The sequence below is a fragment of the Epinephelus fuscoguttatus genome, linkage group LG12 (assembly GCF_011397635.1).
Source record: "Epinephelus fuscoguttatus linkage group LG12, E.fuscoguttatus.final_Chr_v1".
Lineage (NCBI taxonomy): Eukaryota > Metazoa > Chordata > Actinopteri > Perciformes > Serranidae > Epinephelus > Epinephelus fuscoguttatus.
The window spans coordinates 28853223-28874578 of NC_064763.1; the positions used below are offsets into that span (position 1 = coordinate 28853223).

Below are 21356 nucleotides of genomic sequence, written 5' to 3' on the forward strand. Positions count from 1 at the left end.
ACTGTGTGTTGTGTTTGGCTGCCCTGCGTGTGTGTGTGTGTGTGTGTGTGTGTGTGTGTGTGTGTGTGTACTTGGCCGGCTGACTAATGACGTGTTTCTTCATAACTGTAACTGGAGGCCAGATGATCCGAATGTTTAGATGATCGTCACCCGTCAGCTGCTGTTTCTGTTGGCTATTAAGCTGCATTCAAGAGCCTGACTGGCTTCTGTGCCAGATCATCGTCCGCATCTCACAAATGAAGCAATCACGCAGCAGATGAAGACATTATATGCAATATGTTCCAGCATTCAAGATTGTCGTCTCTCCAGCCTTAAAAGTTGTACTTTTCTTCTTGCCTGTTTCAGTGCTTTGCCTCTCACCCCCTCCGGCCAGCACAAATTGTTGGCCTATGATGCAATCCCTCATCCCTGCTAGTCTAACTTTCCCAGCCAATCAGAGCGCGGCAGTAGGAGGGTATCCAGTCAACTCATGCTTGTAAACAGCACTGACAGTAGGAGGGACTTTCAATTTACAGTCCAACCCTCTGTTGTCATCCCTGGTCTGCCTTTTTCAGTGTGTGTGTGTGTGTGTGTGTGTGTGTGTGTGTTGTGGTGGGAAAGGGAAAAGCAAGAGGAGGAAAAGGGAAAAGGAAGAGTGGGCAGCAGGGCCGAGGGGAAAGACGAGGAGGGAAGTGGGCGTGAGTGTGTGAGTCAGGGCGTGTGCTGATTCCTCAGTGTTAACACAGACCTGCCATGGAGCCTTCTAGACTGATCTGCTCTACACTACTGACAGTAGGTAGACTTTCTGTCAACTCTGTGTGTGTGTTTGTGTGTGTGTTTGGCCTCATGGACTTGCATGTGTGCATGTATGACTTAACGGTATCAGCTCAGCTGCCGCCGCCAGAGAGGAGTGTGTGAGATTGTGTGTTTGTCCAAGCTGTCAGCACACATTCAGTGGTGCTGCACAGGTGGGTGACAGTGAGCAGAAGGGGGTGATACTTACACTGTATTCACTCTTTTGCTTATTACACCGGCCTGTCTGTCCCTTTTTCCTGTCCTCTCGCTGAACTGAGAAGAAGACATTTAATTTCCTGTCTTGCCTGCTCCCCTCTACTTCATTTACATGTGCGTTTTATAAGAGATACACAGGAGCTGTAGGGATCCTATTGAGCAGTAAAGCAACAGCAGAGGTTTCAGTGCTTGAACGAGACAAAGAAAACTGTTACTTTTGTACTCGGTAAAGCCAGCAGTGAATAGACTCATTGTGTGTTAACTCAGCGGGTGTTAGCTTGTTGTCACACACAAACACGCTGCACACACACACACACACAAACAAACAATTAGTTACACACACGCAAAAGCTGTAATCCTGAGAGTTTGGGGAATTAGCGAGGCTAAGGTCACTGGCAACATTACTGCTGATAGTGCTGCGCATATAATGGCCAGGAGAATGATAACACATTTCATTTTGATGGTATTAGTTGACAGCTCTCTGCAGGATGTGTCCTCGTGCATCATTTTATTGAAGCTTCTTGCAGTCCTGCCTGGGCTTGGCTTTATCCCACCCTGCTGTCTTCTACTGCAGAGCTTTAAATCTGCACGTCTTCACTCTTTTTTTTTTTTTTTAACTTCCCAGCCCTGTCAGTTAACTGGTCATGGTGACTTTATAGCATCAAACGCATCGTGGCCTACTTAAGAGTTTAAGAGGGTGTGAATGAAGTTGGGACCATATCACAGTACAGTCTGGTGAATGCACATAAACATGCACACGAGCACCCACCCACTCATGTGCATGCACGAGTGTTACTTGTGTCTGTGTTGCACCATGTACGCATTTTGTTTCCATTAGCTTTGTAGAGGACTCTTTTACATTCTCTGTGACTGACTCCGAGCAGCTGGTTTAAGCATATGTGCTACTTTTTTTCATCTAAGTGTTTTGATTCAGAATTCTTATTTGGGCTTTATTGGGTGTCAGATTCTTCTTTTGCTTTGGTCCGCCCAATAAAGCTGTGCTTTAAAATATAACCAACAGTAAACAAATAGACACCAGCCACTTCGTTCTCCAGCAGCCCCTCTGTCTTATTTTAGTTTCACTGTCATTGCTTCCTCACCTCCCCACTAATACGTGCATCTAAATTTAGACAGACGTCATTACAGATGATATTAGTATCAGTGTGTTCTAGCACAGAGGGAGAATGACAGAGAAGTGTGAGAACTGCGCTGAAGTAAACGGTACATCCTGTGGTTGATCCCTCTTTAATTCTACGTTCTATCAGGAGAGATTCAAGCTTCTTTTCATCTGAATCCAACGCAGACAACTGGATACTCTTGAAGTGCCAGTTTCAAGCGCAGGATTTATGGAGAACAATGCATATTTAGGTTTGGACAAAACATAAGCTACTTAACCAGTAATCATTTCCGTCAGATGCCCTGCCTGTCCCAACCAGAGTGGGAATGTGACATGTCGTTCTTGTGGTTGACAGCTTAAGAAGTGACCTTTTACCCTCCTGGTCTACACACTGTGTCATTGGATGTGCGTCTGATCTGTGCGTGTTCGTGTGTGGGTGTGTTTGTCTTGACAATAGGACATGAGCTAGATGGTACATAGGGGATTTAGATCCAGCAGTGACAGATGTGCAGACAGGGGGAGAGTCTGGTGGGGGGATGATGATCATTGGTGTTTTTGTGTGCGTTATTTTCCTTTTTTGTGTGTGTGCAAGGTTCAGTATTGTGGGGACACATATGAAATTGGTGGGTTGGGCTCCTCTGCTAGAAAATGTTGAGCATCAAACGCTTAACTTCTTGCATCCTGGTGAATTTTCATGACTTTTCTATGTCAATTTATGGTGTAAATGTCTTTACAGCGTTCCCACAGTCATGAAAACCCTGGAAACGTTTTGGGAAAGTCATGAATTTTGTTGTGTGTAATGAAATTGTTACAGTAATCTTCCTTGGATAACCTTTCACGTAATGTGACATAATTGCTCTTATATGCATCAGTGTGTGACATTTTTGTTTACCATCGCGTATGTTACTTCATTTTCTCCCAGGCAAGTAAGGCAAGAAAAATGATGGGTCTTTGAAAAGTCATGGAAAAGTTTTTAAATGCAAATGTGTGGGAGCCTTGTCTTTAATTTTGTCAGAGTAAAAATCCTCTGCTACTTTAGTGTCTCTATTAGGAGGGAAGAATGCACATGTTCTAAATATTTAGGGGGGCATGTCCCCTGCTTCCCCTGTAATCAACATCGAGTGTGTAACTCCCACATTTCTTAAGGCCAGGCTTGTTTGTTTGAGACACATTCTGAGACACTGTGTCTGATACATGAATAATACACGTGTTGACCCACTGAGAAAATGTAGCTGGTCTACAATGCCAGAGCCACTTGACAACACAGAGATAAAAATGGCGTGCTGCAGTATTTATCAAAGGTGGCAATTTTAAGCCGCAGGTCAAGTCAGGTGAAGCTGTCATTGCCTCTCATCATTGTTGGAAATGGCGCTTGCACTTTTTATGTTTCTCCAGCATTAACGCCTGATCTTCCCACTTCATTTACACACCAGGCGCATAGCAATGAGAACATGATGCAGTAGCATCTTTAATATGCATACCACTGTAATTATTATCCCATATCTGCTGGGGCTTGCACTGATGAATGTGAAAGTGGGCCAAGTTGGAGTCAGCACCGGTTTGTGTTGCTAGGCAGAATATCCAAACCTTGCAGCTGTATATCTATAATAGATGAGATTATGTAAGACATGGGGTTCCTCTGTTCTGGTCACCTCACAGAGTTCTGTTACTATTTTAAATTGGCATATGTGTGTGTGTGTGTGTGTGTGTGTGGCCTTGTATTTAGGGTGTGATATAAAATGTTGGTATGTTTTCTAGATGTGGGTGAATCAGTGCCAGCGTAACACATTTTCTGACATTTATTATCATATAAAACATTTCATACACTGACAGACTTCTGTGTTCAAAGAGGACAAGATCTCTTTTTCAAATCTTAAGCAAAATAGTGCCCAGTAGGGGTGTAAATCACCAGTTTCATCACGACTCATCACAGACAATGATACAATATTTGCAGATATTACAAAGTCTGCCATGATATGATTTGGATTCGATGCGATTTAGGGGCCTGCGAACAATATTATATGCCTGCCATCAGTTACAGAAGAAGCTGCCACCCCTTTCTTTTTTACTTTGGGCCATAAAACATAAAAACAACACGTATATAATGTAAGTAATTGTAACTGCTTAAGTGCAGTAAATTTTACTTTATACTGACTCCACTAACACATAAAACAGCACATGGGATAAGTTAACCCTCAGGGCTTTCTGTTAGAGAGCCCTTTCTGAAAGAAATCTTTTCATTTTAAAACAAACCATCATCTTTTTCATAAATCTTCAAGGACAGCTGGATTGAAACCCTGAAGGCAAACTTCTCCAAACAGCCATAAAACATGGATTAACAACAATGTCATTTGACATAAGTATCAAATTCAGCTCAGTAATAACTGTCATGGTTTATGGACAAAACAGTTGTTTTTTGCTAGTGGCCCATTATTAGCTTAAGCATGTTTACATTGCGTAAATTAGCCTAGCGGCTAGTGGATTTTTTCCCTCTACTCATAGCTTAACAAATAACAAAATCTTACTCTGTGTTGGTTTAAATCACTGCATCTCCTGACAGAAAAGCGCAGCTGAGATTCAGCCTGCCTGCCCTTTTTTTAGCCTAACATTGTTGATACAGAGCAGCTAATGTTGCTTTAATTAATACTACAGAGTTAGATGCCCGACCAGGCAGGTATGTTGTGTTTTATTTTGTATCGGCAGTGTTTATGTAGTGTGTGTGCTTTCTTTTTTAGCCTGTATTTTCTCCAAAATCCAAAATATTTCCACACTGCTGATTTATTCCAGAGGAAATAACGTTATCCTTGTCGTTGTTATCTTGGCTGCTCGCCATCTGCCTGCTGCTGTTTGACAGTGACACAGACTTTCAAAATAAAAGCCTATGCTAAAGATGACGATATGGATTGATGTTTTCACTTTGAATCAATGATATTGGATCGTTGATCACTGAATTGATATATCAATCCAGATCGATGGATCGTTACTCCCATATTTCCCAGTCACTGAAATTGAAATGCAGGACTCTAACCTGCTATCACTCGCAAATCAGAAGGTCTTTTGATACACACAGCTGAACAGAACTGCTATTTTTCACCAGATTCATTTTCATCACACTCTTTAATTATATGTATTTATATGTATTGTAAGTCTATGTGTATAAAGTAGGAGTGTAAATCACAAGTTTCATCATGATACAATATTATATCAGTTCTTCGGCTGATGCAATACTTGCCGATATCACAAAGTCTGCCACGATATGATTTCGATTTGATACAATTCAGGGGCCTGTGATCAATATGAGACGATATCAATGCTTGGAAGGGGCAGAGACAGTGACGCAGGCGTGCCATGAGAATTTCAAAATAAAGGCGTATCTTAAAGACAATGATAGGTATCAATGTTTTTACTTTGCATTGATGATGTTGGATTGTAGATTGTTGATATATCGATCCAGGCTGATGTATTGTTACATTCCTATTATGAACATGATTAAAAAAAAGACTGATTAAGCCTTTTGATTACTAACTTTGTAATTTTTTTTAAGTCATATATCATTTTGTATGTTATGTAAAAGCATATGCAGTAGTGGGACCTACTCAGTACATTCTGTTTTTATTCACCTGTGTGTGTGTCTGTGTGTCAGAACAAGCCAGGAGTGTGTATTTTTAGCCTGTTTCGTGTACCTGTGTGGCCAGCAAAGCTTGTTTTAATGTCGAGGATTTGTAATGAAAGTCTCCTCTTTAACCACAGACTGCACTTCAGTTACAGAACGTCTCCTCTCTTTTATTTTCCTGCTTTTGTTGTTATCTGAGATGTTGATCAAAAGCCAGGAACATGGCCTTACTGGTTTCTCTACATTTGCTGCTGCCTGCACGCCCAGGACTGGTGTGCACTGCTTCTATTTCACACTGTTCCCTTTCAGCTGGTTTTTGTATGGTATTAACCCAGAAATGACACAATAACAATGGGCACGTTTTTGTACTAATCAAGGAATTAAGCAGCTTTGTTAACTTTGGTTCCTGGTACCTGCTGTGGTAAGTTAGCGGAGCATTAGAGGCCCTGAAAGTGACACTCTCAGGAAAAGCTCTAACAGACAAATATATGCAAATATTCACACTTTTATCTTTATCTCTCTGCAGGTTAACTGCTGTCATTGTCCGTGGCTTTAAATGTCATCTGCCATGGCAAAGCGTGAGGCTGGGAGCACCAGCCCTGTGGTGCGTCAGATAGACAAGCAGTTTCTGGTCTGCAGCATCTGTCTGGATCACTACCGCAACCCCAAGGTCCTGCCCTGTCTGCACACCTTCTGTGAGAGGTAACTAACATTTGTGCTCTCTGTTTCAATGACAACTGGCAAAAGTCCTAATTACCCACACTTCCCTCGAGCTAAACCTGACACAAACCCAAGTTTCTGCTCACACCGTCTGCTACATGTAGCTTTTTCTGGCCACGCAAAGAAGGTGGTACAACAACGCTGTAGCTTTTTTTGCCTGCCAGTGCTTATCCTCCCATTCTATTACTGAAGAATTCTTGTCATATTTACGTGTCTCGTAATAGAGGAACCTCATCTATTGCAAATCCCTGGCCACAATTAAATGGCTCAGAGCACTTCTCCTCACCGACTCCATTGGGATAAGTGCATTCCTCAGCATCAGGGACCGTCAACGTCTGAGAAAAGGCTCATTGTTGGGAGACACGATGACAATTCCTCAATCTACAGTTCCTTAGAAAGATGACACCCCCTCAGGCCGTACTTACTGGGGCCTTTCAGTGCTGAGCAAAGCAGAGGAGGCTTTTTGGAAAGCTTGTTGTGGGTCAGGGTGGGAGGATGGAGAATGAAGAGGGAGGTAGGTACAGAGGATAACTGGGATTATGTTTCAAACTGGTTTACTTCTATGATCAAACAAATATTTATGGAATAGTTTTGAATAGCCACACAGAGTACAGGATAAATCCTTTTTCCAGGCAGTGTGAGGGGCATTTGCCCACCGGAGGGCAAGTTTAATCCCCGGTTTAACTGGATGGCATGTGATCTGGAGCCCTGCTGAGGTGAACAGATTTTTGTCTGGAGCTATACATGATGTTGCCAGACAGATGTTTTAACACTGGATGGGTTGATGTAGTTTTAGGGGGGTTTAGGGCTGAGCTGGCAAACTCACGCTGGGCCGAGTCTGTTTGGTATGGTATAGTGTCACTTTTAATTCTACTCCTCGTTTTACTCCTTCTGTGATTATCCAAGTCCTGTGCTTATTATTCAGAGAACAGGATGAGTTTGGCATGGGTTGTGCAACTGTTTCAAATGGTGACAAAATAAATGACATCATCCTATCACAGAGGCATGTGGTGACTTGTATTTATACTCATGATTGCAGGATTTGACTTAACAAGGATGAGTGTGGCACCAGTGCTAACAGTTTTATTCAGTTTGATTTGCTGCTTTTCTGTAATTGTACATAAAAATTTGTTGTTTTTTCCTGTTTTTTTTTTTTTTTTTGGACAAAACAAACACTTTGAGAAATCTTGATGGAAGAAGCTTTACTATTTTTTTTAACAATGAACTCGTTTAAAATCACATGTCCTGTGCACAGCGCTATCAGTCCTCATAACTTGGTACAGGTGATGCAGGAAACATCAGATTGATAGGAAATAAGCAGATACACCGCACACAAGAGGGCTGAATTGATCCTTCTTTCAATTTAGCCTTCACATAAAAGTATTCACCATGGATAGATTACTAAATGGACCTACTGGGCACAGGTCTGGGGCCTAAAGTCTCAGGCCCCCCCCAGCCTTCACCTGTAAAATGTTGCTGAAATGAACATGTGTTGACCAAGAAGAGACTCAAAATGTCCACAAAAAGATGCAAATGAACTGCAAAGAGACAAAAAACAACCAAAAAAGACACAAAATTACCTCAAAGAGATACAAAATAACTACAAAGAGACATAAAACCCCACAAAGATGCATAATGTCTCCAAGGACATGTAAAACCACCACAAAGACTAAGTGTCTCTCTCCTCTAAGAGAGGTGGTGGGGCCTGTCTGTGCCCAAAGAGCCCATTGTCTCATAATCCGCCCACAGTAATAACAAATTGCCAGATTAATCGATAATAAAAGCAAGTGTTAGTTGTGCTAAATCACAAAACTTTCCACCACATAACTGTGAGCCTGTGGTCCCCAGCTGGTTCCGTGTGAGACAAAGCAACAGTAATTCATCCCGGCTTCAGAGAGAGTGTTACAGTGGTGTTGACAGAGTGCTAGATAGACTTCTGTTAAAGCTCTCTGTTGTTCTCAAAAGCTAACGACTGCAGTTTACTGAGCTTTGGTTGATACGAGCCTGTGTGGTGCCATAAATTAAACAATACGGTGTTAGCATGCAGCCCGCGCAGCTGCCAGACATTCTTGTGTGCAACAACAGAGACTTATCCTCGACACTGACCTCAGGTTTCTTGCAGCTTCAACCGCCGATTTAGTGACAACAGGAGCTAAAGAAAAAAACAACCGTACATCACATGCTGGATGGCAGCCGGGCTGTAGGCCAAGAGTGCGGTGTGGTAATCTGCATATTGCAGCTGAACTTTGCTGACTGTGGGATTGGTTTTGGCTCCAAGGTTGTCTAATGTTAAATAGATAGCCTCCTAGGGGCAATTGAACCTGCACAACATCCTCAGCCTTTAGGGGCTGGTGGGATAGATATGTGACTGCCGCCAGAATGAGGCCAGAATCCAAAATGCACGCACGCACAAACATGCAGATGCAGAAACGAGCACACAAGCATCTTTTCTCCCTGAAGTCTTTTGTCTGTTTGCATCTCTGTTCGGCAGATTGATCTGCACGAGATTTACTTACTCAAAGAGGAAGTGTGCGTGTGCTCTCCTGAGGCTGTGGGCTCTGTGGATTGACTCGGATTCACACTTTTCGCCTATTTGTTGTGACAGCAGCACTATTTAGGCGCTGTCTCTCAATTACTGAGATAAGGTGACAGCTCTCTCCTTAGTGTCTTCCTCTCCTTTTCTCTCCACTGTATAGCTATATTGAATGTGACTAATAATCCTACACAGAATGATGCACAAGAATCACTGGCAGATTTTATGTACTAATTTATGCTTTTCTTTATTTGCTGCTTCCCTCCTTCCAGTTGTCTCCAGAACTACATTCCCCCAGAGTCTCTGACTCTCTCTTGTCCAGTGTGTCGGCAGACATCCATCCTGCCAGAGAAAGGAGTGTGCGCTCTACAGAACAACTTCTTCATCACTAATCTCATGGAGGTTTGACTCTTAATCCCTTTTTTAATTCAAGTCAGACACAAATGTGTTAGCCAAACAGGATTTTCCAGTGCATTACATCGAACAAAACACTGATGGAATTAATTAGAAGGTTAACAACAAAGCAAAGATTATTTAAAATAATTACAGACAGGAGTCAAAGGCATGAAACAGACAGTGTGTGTGAGTGTGTGTTCCTGTATGCCTCTTATTGTGAGCACCACTCTTTGTTAAAGAGAGGGAGGACATATTTGCAGACTGAGGTCATTCTGGACAGTCCTTCCTTTTCCAAGAGGCTCTTTTAAGGGTTTGTTTTAAATGAAGGTTTCCATTTGGCATGTAGGGATGATGATCAAGTTACCATTCAGCTATAGGGAATGAAGGTATTGAATGGATGGTGCTCAAATGGATAGAGGTACAAGAATGTGTTTGTGTCCTGAAAAGAATGACGTCAGCAACAGACTACAAGGAAATTCAGACAAGGAGGAAGCATCTATAGGTTATATAAGATAATCGACATACTGTTACATCCCCGGTTTGATTTGATTCTGGACCTTTGTTCCCCTCTCTCCCTCCCTTTGTTTCCTGTTACCTCTAAATTGACTTCTGCCAAATAAGGAGAATAAATGCCCTATTGAAGCTATTTAAAAGCAGCATAATGAAGTTTAAAATGTTTTCGACCAGGTCCTTCAACGAGACCCAGAGTGCTCGCGGCCAGAGGCCTGCAGTGTTCTGGAGTCAGTCAGTGCTGCAGCTGCGGGGAAGCCCCTCTGCTGCCCAAACCATGAGGGAAAGGTGAGAAGCCCTGTTGTGACACCTCAGCCCAGATATCACATCATCATCAAAATTTCCCCACCTGATCGCCTTTTTTGTTTTTAGCAACATTAAGGAAAGTATATCTGAAAGCTGAGCTGAAGTGAAGGAGCTTTTTTTCTTCTGTTTGTCTCCCTCTGCAGGTGATGGAGTTCTACTGCGAGTCGTGTGAGACAGCCATGTGTCTGGACTGTACAGAGGGCGAGCACAGGGAGCATGTGACTGTTCCTCTGCGGGACGTCGTGGAACAGCACAAGGCTGCGCTGAAGACACAGCTGGATGCCATACTGAGCAGGTGGGGGCTTGATAAAGCTTCCAGAATATTTCCTTCACATCAGGTGTTGCGGAGCTTAAGCATTTGGCCCAGATTTGGCATCTGCCATCAAAGAATCTCCTACGCTATGCTGTGCCTGGCATCTCCAAACATGGGAATACTGGCAGAACCCATTTTGGTTTATTTTTTGCAGTTTTATATCTAGTTCCTCACCAGAAAGTTTCATATTATATTGTCTTGCAGGCTGCCTCAGCTAACAGCATCCATCGAGCTGGTGAGCGAGATCTCCCGTCAGCTGAATGAAAGGAAGAATGAGGCAGTGGCAGAGATTACCAGTACGTTTGAAGAGCTGGAGCGGGCGCTGCATCTGCGCAAGACGGCCCTCATTACAGACCTGGAGAACATCTGCAGCACTAAGCAGAAGGTTAGCTATGTTTTAACATTCACATGTACGGTACATGCACTCAGGCAGGCACATTGCTGTGTACTCATTGTCAGATGCACAAAGACATACAGGCATTTTACAGACAAGTCATCGAGCATGACCTGCCACATGTCTCACATTCCTGTCAGCATGCCTGCTGTCTTTTCTGCCTGTCCTCTCTCACCCCCTTCTCTTGCTCATTTATGTCCCTTTTCCCCTTATCTTCCACGTACCTGAGCGCAGGTCCTGCAGGCCCAGCTTACGGCTCTCCTTCAGGGGAAGGAACACATACAGAGCAGTTGCAGCTTTACGGAGCAGGCGCTCAGCCATGGGAGTGCTACTGAGGTGGGCCAGCAGATTGGAATTTGTACAAGCAGGCTAACAAACAGGTTACAACACAGATGGGAATCAAATGTGTTGTAGTAGTGTAGCAGGGTGTGAGCTTGGGTTTTGCATGAAAATATAGAAATGAAAAAAAAAAAAAAAGATGTGGAATACAATATGTGTCTCCTGCAGGTGCTGCTGGTTCAGAAGCAGATGAGTGAGCGGGTAACAGCGCTGGCTAGACATGACTTCCCAGAGAGACCACATCAGAATGCACACCTGGATTGTCAGGTATCCACTGTTTTACAATATGTCATGGCTCTTGATTGTCAATATGGTGGTCTGACTGATATTCCCACACGGTCACAAAATGAGGCTTCCCCTTTTTTTGATAAGAGTTTTTGCAAGAAAAAGAAAATCACTTTGCAGAGCAGAGACATTAAAGCTCAGTTAAGTAATATTTCAGAGCTCATTTGACACCTTCTTACCCAAAAGAAACCTCACAAGCACAACCCTAGTATTCCAAATTTATTAATGCATAGCACTTTTACTTCAATAAAAAATATGAGTCTTTTGCTTGATAGATGCTAGACTTTCCTCACCAGCCAAAGTTTCATCCCAGGCATGGCAGGTTGCATATATTTGTCATATTTGTAGGATTATTTAGTGCAGTGGTTCCTAACTGGTCCAGCCACAGGGTCCAGATTTCTCCTTAGTCATTAGTTCAAGGTCCACACAGTTTAATATATTCAGCATCATACTTGCATTTGGCCGTGTCGTAGAGCTAGTCTGCTGTCTCTGTCAAGTAGCTGTCCATTAGTCACTCACTTTACAGTGGGAAATGACACTTTAAAATAAAAGCTCTGTGCTGGAAATTCACTGTACTTAAAAATAAAGTGTGTTTTGACTTGACATTTAGAACGAACCCGATGCGCAGCAGTTGGGAACCACTAATTGAGTGGGTTTCTGTCACCTTACATCACATGGTACCAAGCATTAAAATGTAACCTCTTAGAGCAATAAGGGATTCTGCAGTGGAAAATATTGTATATCTTACATGCTGTCTGCTCCAGGTGGAGACTGAAGGTCTGCGGCGCTCCATCCAGAACCTTGGGGTTCTCCTCACCACAGCTGCTGTGGCTCACACCTCTGTCGCCACGGGAGAGGGCCTCCGACATGCAGCGACTGGGCAGCACCAAACAGTTACCGTGACAACTAAAGACAAAGTACTGCCTTTATTGTTTAGCCTTATCGCCTTTTGCTATATGAGTGAACTTTGCTTGTTCAAATATTTCAGTGTAATTTTTCATTCAAATTCCCATTTCACTCTATTCTCTTGTTCTTTTGCAAGCAGTTAGTTATTCAGTCATTATTGTTAGTAGCCACTGACGTGTTTGAAGAAAGTGCTGCCTTCGAGGCTGCAACCATGTTTGTATTGCTTGACCGAGATATTTTTTCTTGCTCTGAAATTGAATCAGTGACCTCTCTCTGCAGGATGGGGAGTTGGTGCGGACAGGAAATGCTGTTTTAAAAGCAGAGATAACGTCTGCTGATGGGAGCCGCATTACAGAGGCGGAGATAGCGGACAATAAGAATGGGACATATGAGGTGGGCTACACGTTACGCTCAGAGGGAGAGTACTCTTTCGCTCTGCTGCTGTACGGCCAGCCGATACGGGGCAGCCCGTTCCGCCTGCGGGCAGTCAAGCCCTCAGACGTGCCACAATCTCCAGATGATGTGAAGAGGAGGGTGAAGTCTCCCAGCGGGACAGGGGGCCACATACGGCAGAAAGCAGTGCGTCGGCCCTCCAGTATGTACAGCACAACCAAGAAAAAGGAGAACCCCATTGAGGATGAGCTCATCTACAGAGTGGGTAAGAGAGAAGACTCATCCAAGAAGTCCATACACTGTAAAACCAAGAACCATGTAGACCTATCCAGAAATAACAAAATGTCCTTCATAACATCAGCCTGTTGGTTGTTTTGTATGTTTTGTTTCCTTAACCACAAATCAGGAAAACATCATCAAACTAGTTTTCTAATCCCAACAACAAGTTTTTAGATTGACATCTTCCCCTCTGAGCAGCTTCTGCTTTTCACTTGATGCCAACAGACTGCAGAATGAAAATCAGCTTGCTGTGACTTGACAGAGGAGGTGACATCCAAAAAGAAACACTGCATTCACAAGCTACAGTATTTTGTCAGAAGATCTAAAGCAGAAAACAAATATGGATGTTGTGGAAAAAGGTAGCAGGGAGAATGTGGTGGTCGTCATTTCCATGCAAAAATAACTCCCAGAAATAAATGAAGGTTCAACATTCCCACTGTGAAGGATTACATTTCTCATGCAGGTCTTTCAAGTCTTTGCAAGTTCATTTTTGAACTGTAGTGACACGAACCGAAACCTGTATTTGCCTGGAAGGTAGAAAGTCAGTCCAGAAATTTAAGTTAAAAAAAAAAAATGATCAGCAGCGCAAGCAGTTTTTCATCCAGAATCCACTGGTATGAGCCTTTAAAGCGGAGTATTACACACTGACACAAAGGTGAAAATATAAAACGGCACATTTACTGAGTGTGTAACTGTTTATTTGTCAGGTTCCCGGGGCAGAGAAAAAGGGGAGTTCACCAATCTGCAGGGAATCTCAGCCTCTTGTAACGGCAGAGTGGTCGTGGCTGACAGCAACAACCAGTGCATACAGGTGAGACAGACACAGAGAGGAAAATGCGTGTAAGTGCAACCACGTGTGCTTCTGTGGCGGCAAAATACTGTTGTAGTACTGTGATCGTGGCACGATTCACTATAAAGGGGCTGGTTTCAGGTGTTCTCCAACGATGGGCAGTTCAAAATGCGCTTTGGAGTTAGAGGTCGGTCTCCGGGGCAACTGCAGAGACCGACAGGCGTCACTGTGGACGTGAACGGCGACATTGTGGTGGCCGACTATGACAATCGATGGGTCAGCATCTTCTCCTCTGACGGCAAGTTTAAGGTGAGATCACATTACTTGTTATAAGCTAAACAGAGAGTAAGATACAGTATGCCAAATTTAAAGGAACAGTGTGTAGGATTTAGCAGCATCTAGTGGTGAGGACTGCAGATTGCAACCAGCTGAAACTTTTCCCATTTGCCAAGCGTGATCTCCCAATTAGAATTCCCTCATTTTCTTTATGTCCCTGCTTAAATCAATTTCCCTTCCTCCCTCACAGAATAAGATCGGAGCAGGCCGGCTCATGGGTCCTAAGGGTGTAGCTGTGGACAAGAATGGACACATCATCACCGTGGACAACAAGGCCTGCTGTGTCTTCATCTTTCAATCCAATGGGAAGTTGGTGACTAAGTTTGGAGGCAGGGGGACGTCTGACAGACAGTTTGCAGGTGAGAAGGAGACCTCAGTGTGTAACATAAGACTCCTTTATAACACTGACTTGGAGCTCACAAACAATAGCGCCCTCTGTCAGTGAGGCAGCAGTGCCTACTAGGTTTTATTAAGTTAATATGACATGATATTTTGCATAGTACTATTTGGGATTTTGAAAGAGATAAAAACAGTAAAATAAAACTAGCAAGGAATAAAAGTTGACACATTTCTCTCTGTAATGCATTTCATCACATTACATTCTAAAAATGTCAGCCTGTATATACTTGTAGGCAAAGCCCCAGGCAATGCAGTGGCCCCCCCTGCACCCCCAACAAACTGCGCCTGTGCTGACCTCCCTACTCTATTTTCTTCTTTGCTTATCCTTTATCTCTGACTACCTATTTTCCTTTCTTTCTGTTCTTCCTCCTGTTTTTTTCAATCTAGAAAAACTTGGCCCAAACTTTAATAAATCTGGCTCAGTGTTCAGTAAGTACTAAGTGTGGCCTTGCTGCAACCTTAATCCCACAGTGCGATGCCCTCTGTCTAACCCGACTCCCTGATCATGTGTCTGCCCTCCTGACAACTCAGATTGTTGACAAATCGAAGCTGTGCTTGTACAATAATAATCAGAATCACAAGTACATGCCATTGTAATAATCACTTACTATTACAATAATGAACATTTTGTCATGTGCATTGTGTTTTATTGTCTAAATGGCTATGAAAAGATCAATGTGAATGATTTTTCACTGCTCTGACTCCAGTGCCATGAAACTAACCGATGTTCCCCCCCGTTTGCTAAAAGACAATCAGTGTTGGGAGCTACAGAGCTCATTAGTGGGTGACTCAGACAATAGGTTTTCACTTCAGATAAGTAGATACTCATGATACACTGTGTTGTAAACTATCAGCGCTGAGGGTGAATCACGGGGCCTTGAGCCTTTCTATATAATTCCAATTAGAGTTTGACTAGTATTGACATTCTGAAAAAACAGAAACAATCGTGTGACTCAAGTTGAAGCACCTAATGCATGAAAAGAATACCATCAAGCTACTCCAGGCAAATCAGAGCAGCTAACCATCTGATTAAACTGTGTTTTGTAATTGCATCTTTAGGCACCACTACTTGAAAATTGTCTTTAAATAGCCTACTAACAGCAAAGGGAATAATGCTGCCAACTGCAGGAATCAGTTTCTGTTCAAAGTACAGCAAATCTCACATTAACCTCCCTCTCTCCTCATCCAGGCCCGCACTTTGTTGCAGTGAACAACAAGAATGAAATTATTGTGACCGATTTTCACAATCACTCTGTAAAGGTAAGTTTGTTCCTTCATTCTTCAGTACTTGCTGTCATTTCCCTTTTCCCAATTCAATTCAGCTGAGTGTCACAATCTCCTGAGTTAATCAGAGGGTTATTCAGATCACCTGTTGCGCAGGGTGTGGGGACTCACTCCTGATTGAGAGCAGCTTGGTGCATTTCTCGTCTGGGCCAATCAGGGTGTGATGACACCCTTTCTTAGGGCTTAAGAGAGGTGGGGAATTGTATATCTGGGTTATTCTGATCCTTCCTCCACTTGATGCAGGCCTCATGTTAGCAGTTATATTCAGACAGAAACTCTGCGACCGTATTCACAAAGCCTCCTAATGCTAAGAGTTGCTCCTGGTGACGCAATTCTAAGACAATTCTTAGAATTGTGATTGAGAATTTCCCCTTAAAGTTAAGACTAGGTCCTTCTAAAGATAAGTTATTCACAAAGTGTCTTCACCCTTAAAAGAGCTCCTAAGGTGAAAACTGTTAGGAGCAGGGAGGACTTTTAAGCAATTTAAGAGTTTAAGCAGAGCAGCAAGACCAAGAGGAAGGAGAAATATTCTCTTAACTCTGGATGACATAGAGTAAATGAAATGCTACAGACTAGATCATGTGGGAATAATATTTGTGGTTGATGTCATTTCCCACCTAATACATTGACACTGGAAATGAAATTATCACAATGATGTTTCAGAAACTGGAAAAATGCAACAGTGCAGCAGTGATGAGTGGGTCTGTCTCAACCTTCCATCAGCAGAGTGATCACACTAACAATGACAACATGTTCACAGTCAGCAGTTCATTTCATTTCCACTGGGTGCCCACACTTTGCAGTCCCACAAAAGGGCGTGTCTCTGACAACCAATCACATCTGTTAAAAGCAGCAGGGTCAACCACACATCCTCACTCAGTTAAACATTTCTGTCCCTCCATTGCTCAGAGTTGATCTGAGAACTTTCCTAAATCACTCCTAAGCTAGGACTCCTTACTAAAAGTTTTTCGGCTAAGTTAGGAGAGTGCTCTCAGGATGTTTGTGAATACGACCCCTGGTCTTTAGGTCCTTTGGAGGCTTCTCTGCTGCCTTTTGTTGGTCTGGTTGAGGGTGATTTTGAGCATTCTGAAACACAGGTGAAGGGAATATTAAAGAAAACCTTTCCACAAGCTTACCTGCATCAAGGCAGTTCATACTGCTATTTGTGCAAGAGTTTTCATTTGCCTAATATTAACCTAATGCCACTAACCCAATAAACATATTTATTATCAAAGAGACAATTGGTCTTATTAACGAGGCTTTATGTGGTTGGGAACTGGTTCTCAGGCTTCTTGCTGAATCAGTAACGCCACAATATGTATGAAATTGCACAAGGAGACTTAGACAAAGTGTTTGTTTTATTGACTTCCTGTCGCAGGTGTACAGTGCAGATGGAGAGTTCCTGTTCAAATTTGGCTCTCATGGTGAAGGCAATGGCCAGTTTAATGCTCCCACTGGTGTGGCTGTGGACGCCAATGGAAATATCATTGTAGCTGACTGGGGAAACAGCAGAATACAGGTGAGACGGGCTATGTCCAGTCTGCTGTCGCCTTCACAACATTGAGATTTGAATATATTTTAACATAGCTTTATTTTTCTGAATTACACGATCAAAGTTAAGTCATGAAAATTTATGCAAAAGGAAGTATTTTATATTTTTTTTTTAAAAAAAGAGGTCTTGAGTGTTTTATTAATGCTAAATAGTCTGCTCTGCTGCAACACGAACACTTAAAACTAACCTTGGATATTTTTTTATTCCAGGTGTTTGACAGCACAGGCTCCTTCTTATCGTACATCAACACGTCAGCAGACCCGCTGTACGGCCCCCAGGGCCTCGCCCTCACCTCAGATGGACATGTGGCTGTTGCCGACTCCGGCAACCACTGCTTCAAGGTTTACAGATATCTGCAGTAGTGCACAACTCCCGCTTTTAAACAAGCTAACGTCACATACTGCTTGTTGACATAGAGCTGCAACCGGCCTTCATGCTTTACAGGGGCCACATGTTCCACAAATGAATTTCCTTTTTATTGTATATGCTTTAGATCTAATATTCAGAGCTTTAGACAAAGAAATCTGAGAAATATGTTGACATGAAAAGCAACCAAAGTTCAAGTGTGATTAAAATCACTATCTCAAGAGACTTTCCTGGTGAAATAAAAGTTAAAAAGAAATTAAATTTAACAAGCAACTTAGGAATAACTAGATACATCTACATAGTCATGTAACTTAAGTGTTTTAGCCTAATCCCTTAAGGGAAAAACTTAACTTAAGTGTTTTAGCCAAATCCCTTAAGGGAAAAAAATAAATAAACAGGACCTTATCTTGTGGAACAAGGCGTTGCAGCTGTATTTCTCACAAGTGTGACCTCACCAGTAGACAGCCTGCCAGTCTGAAGTTGGTGATACACTGCAAATTTTTTGGGGCAATGCGGATGGGCAACACTTCCAGCGACCAGCAAACAAAAGCGAGACACAGAAGCAGAACCTGTCTCCCTGTTTCCCGATGATGCTTCGTGATCGAAATAACGATGCTCAGGGCTTTTCCTTGAACACTGTTGCATGCCGCTCCAAAAAATGACCCTGTCGTCACTGCCTTCAATTTTCTCAACCGTACAAACACAGCAGAACACACGCAGACAGGAATGTGTAAAAGGAATTGTTTCTTATTCTCGTTTTGCACCTTACCACTCCGAGAAGATCCCTGCACATTGATAAAGATTTTTGTTTTCTTTTGAGTCACGAGATGAGTTGACCTATATGCACGTTTTATTAGTTTTGGTACCCAAAGACAAGCAGCAAGAAGCACAACAGTTAATAGAACGACATGGTTTTTTTGAACGCATCTTCTATTAACCAAAACTTCTTATATCTGACCCCACTAGTTCTTGCACTTTTGAGTATTCATATCTACAACCTAATGTAGTTGTACATACGGTATGCATATTAAGGTGTACATATGGATTTGGTGTCCATGTTATTTCACTATATAGCCTACTTATTACAGCACTTAATGAATCAACACTGGAGCATATACTAATACAGTAGAAAGGTCATGCCAAGTAGTAGCCAACTGAATGACTTGCAAACATCAATGGAACAAAGTTGTATACACATTATTTGCTGTATTTTTTTTTTTCAAAGGACTTAATTTATTTTTTCTTTTCTTTTCTACATAATTTGTTCTACAAATTATTTTTCTAATTGGTGCATTTGAACTGTCTCCTCTTTGCCAAACATCTCCGTACATAGGCCTTGTAACTCGTAGCACTGAAAGCCGTCTTCTCTTTTGCTCACCTCCAGTTTGAAACAGTAACTTTTCCTTCTGCCAAAACGTATCGTTGTAAGTTGTTGTTGAACATTGCACAAAATACAAAAATATTATAAGAGTTATATAGTTTGCGAGAGTAATATATGCCTCTGTGTATAGTTATCATTTAACATAATCAGAAAGTGTACTGTATATTACAATCACATTCTTGTTGTAGCTGACAAGCACCTTTATCATGGGGTTTTTCCAGTATTTGTACTCATTCGCTTGGTCGTTAAGTGTTTTGAAGGTTTTCCGTGTGGCTCCTCGAGGAACACATCACCAGCTAACACTAGAAGGTTTTCCGCCTGTATTTTACAATCTCTCCCTGATAATTCATCTGTAATCCATTCTGTGTTTCCATCTGCATTTCCCATCATATGGAAAACTCTCTGTAATGACAGATTTAGTTGACTGTCCTCCTCCATTAATCAGATCCCTGTGTTCCTATGGTTTTGTTTTTCTGTCCGTCTCTCACCTGTAACCGTCACTGTCCCACCCATGTCTGTGTGAAATAAAGGAAGCACATACTGTATAAATGAAACAGTACATCAACCATCTTGTGTAGCCTACAAGAGGCCAGTCTAACAAGAAGTAATCACTACATTTATGTAATCAAGGCAAAGGTATGATTGTAAATATTAAAGAATTACACTATGAACTACTGTGTGAACAACTTCATTTTTTTATGCTTTTTTGTACAATATGTGTTAATGAGGTGAACATTTTGATATGCTTCTTTTATGGCATATAAGAAACCAGCATGTCCACATCTTTTCTTGCAGAGATAAGAGTCTAAATATACGGCTGCCTTCTGAAGTGGATCAGGTAGTCGGAGTCCCATCCTGAGAGGCCTTTTCTTTTTTTTTGTTAAAGGCTCTCCAGTGGTTATTTGAAATTGCAAAAATAATGTTCATTCATTTTCCATAACCGCTTACCCTGTTGGGGGTCGCGTGGGGGCTGTAGCCTGTTTGAGCTGACATCAGCGGGAGGCGGGGTACACCCTGGACAGGTCACCAGACTGTGGCAGGGCTAGCACATAGACACAGACAACCACTCACGCCTACGGCCAATTTAGAGTCACCATTAACCTCACCTGCATGTCTTTGGACTGTGGGAGGAAGCCGGAGTACCTGGAGAAAACCCACGCTGACACAGGGAGAACATGTAAACACAGCACTGAAGACCTTCCCCACCCTGGAGTTTGAACCAGGAACCCTCTTGCTGTGAGGCGACAATGCTAACCACTGCCTTCACACTGCTTATTATAGATTACTGTTTGTGTTTTTTGCCTTTTTCGTCATGGGATAGTTCGAGAATGACAGTAGGGGGATGAGACGCAGCAAAGGACTGCAGGTTGAAGTCCAACCTGGGCCGCTACGAGGACTCATCCTACATGTGTGCACACTCTACCAAAAGGAATGGGAACTTGACTGAATCACTTGTTATGCCATGTCATTCAAAATATGAGCTAAATCTAAAAACTAGCCTATGAGTGGACATTTTAACTTATATCTTTAGTAGCTATGTGATGTCTAGGTCTTAAAGGTCAAGTGTGTGGGATTTAGTGACATCTAGTGGCGAGGTCGCAGAACTGACATTTCTCCCAAGTGCTGAGTTTGTAGAACTACAGACCACAACATGGTGGACTCTGTGGAAGAAGACCTGTCTGTATATGGATATAAACGGCTCATTGTAAGGCAAAACACAATTCTTATTTTCAGGAGATAATAAATGAATGAAAACATAGTTATGAATATTGTATGTCATTTTTGCTAACAGATGCCCCTAAATATTACACACTGGACCTTTTAAGGCATTTTTATTGTGCATGTTTGCTTCATTTTCTATATAAAGTCTTATTATAGACTTCCTCCCATGACATGATTTGTTTACTAATTTTCAGAATTAACACTAATATTGAGTTTAAAGCAAGTGAACATTAATGCACTAATCAGATATTAGTGGCATCTTCACTGGAAAACTGTTAAAAACCAGCATCTATCTTTAGAGACTTTTATCTTTAACCCAAATGAGTCATAAAAGACTGACGTTCAGAAGCTGTTACATAAGGTCACACAAGCAGCCATTATAATTTGTGCGCGTGATAATGCTGAACTGCTCCGTGTCCTCCGTTCCTCGGT

General features: G+C 42.3%; 1 protein-coding gene across 4 annotated transcripts in view; it reads left to right on the forward strand.

The window, feature by feature from the left end:
• The window catches only part of trim3b (tripartite motif containing 3b), a 38438-nt gene extending 18565 nt beyond the window's left edge, over positions 1–19873 (forward strand). For 2 of the 4 annotated variants that reach the window (XM_049591953.1, XM_049591954.1), the window contains 16 exons: positions 6247–6422; positions 9246–9375; positions 10057–10167; positions 10329–10480; positions 10703–10883; positions 11127–11228; positions 11400–11498; positions 12281–12433; positions 12702–13080; positions 13802–13905; positions 14026–14193; positions 14411–14579; positions 15007–15048; positions 15809–15879; positions 17282–17422; positions 17665–19873. In XM_049591953.1, coding sequence (XP_049447910.1) covers positions 6277–6422; positions 9246–9375; positions 10057–10167; positions 10329–10480; positions 10703–10883; positions 11127–11228; positions 11400–11498; positions 12281–12433; positions 12702–13080; positions 13802–13905; positions 14026–14193; positions 14411–14579; positions 15007–15048; positions 15809–15879; positions 17282–17422; positions 17665–17817 — 2301 coding nt within the window. In that variant the 5' untranslated portion in view covers positions 6247–6276 and the 3' untranslated portion in view covers positions 17818–19873. Of the gene's footprint in view, positions 1–576; positions 772–6246; positions 6423–9245; positions 9376–10056; positions 10168–10328; positions 10481–10702; positions 10884–11126; positions 11229–11399; positions 11499–12280; positions 12434–12701; positions 13081–13801; positions 13906–14025; positions 14194–14410; positions 14580–15006; positions 15049–15808; positions 15880–17281; positions 17423–17664 lie in introns of those variants that run through there. The other 2 variants (XM_049591952.1, XM_049591955.1) reach the window with 2 other exon arrangements.
• Positions 19874–21356: the final 1483 nt, after the last annotated feature.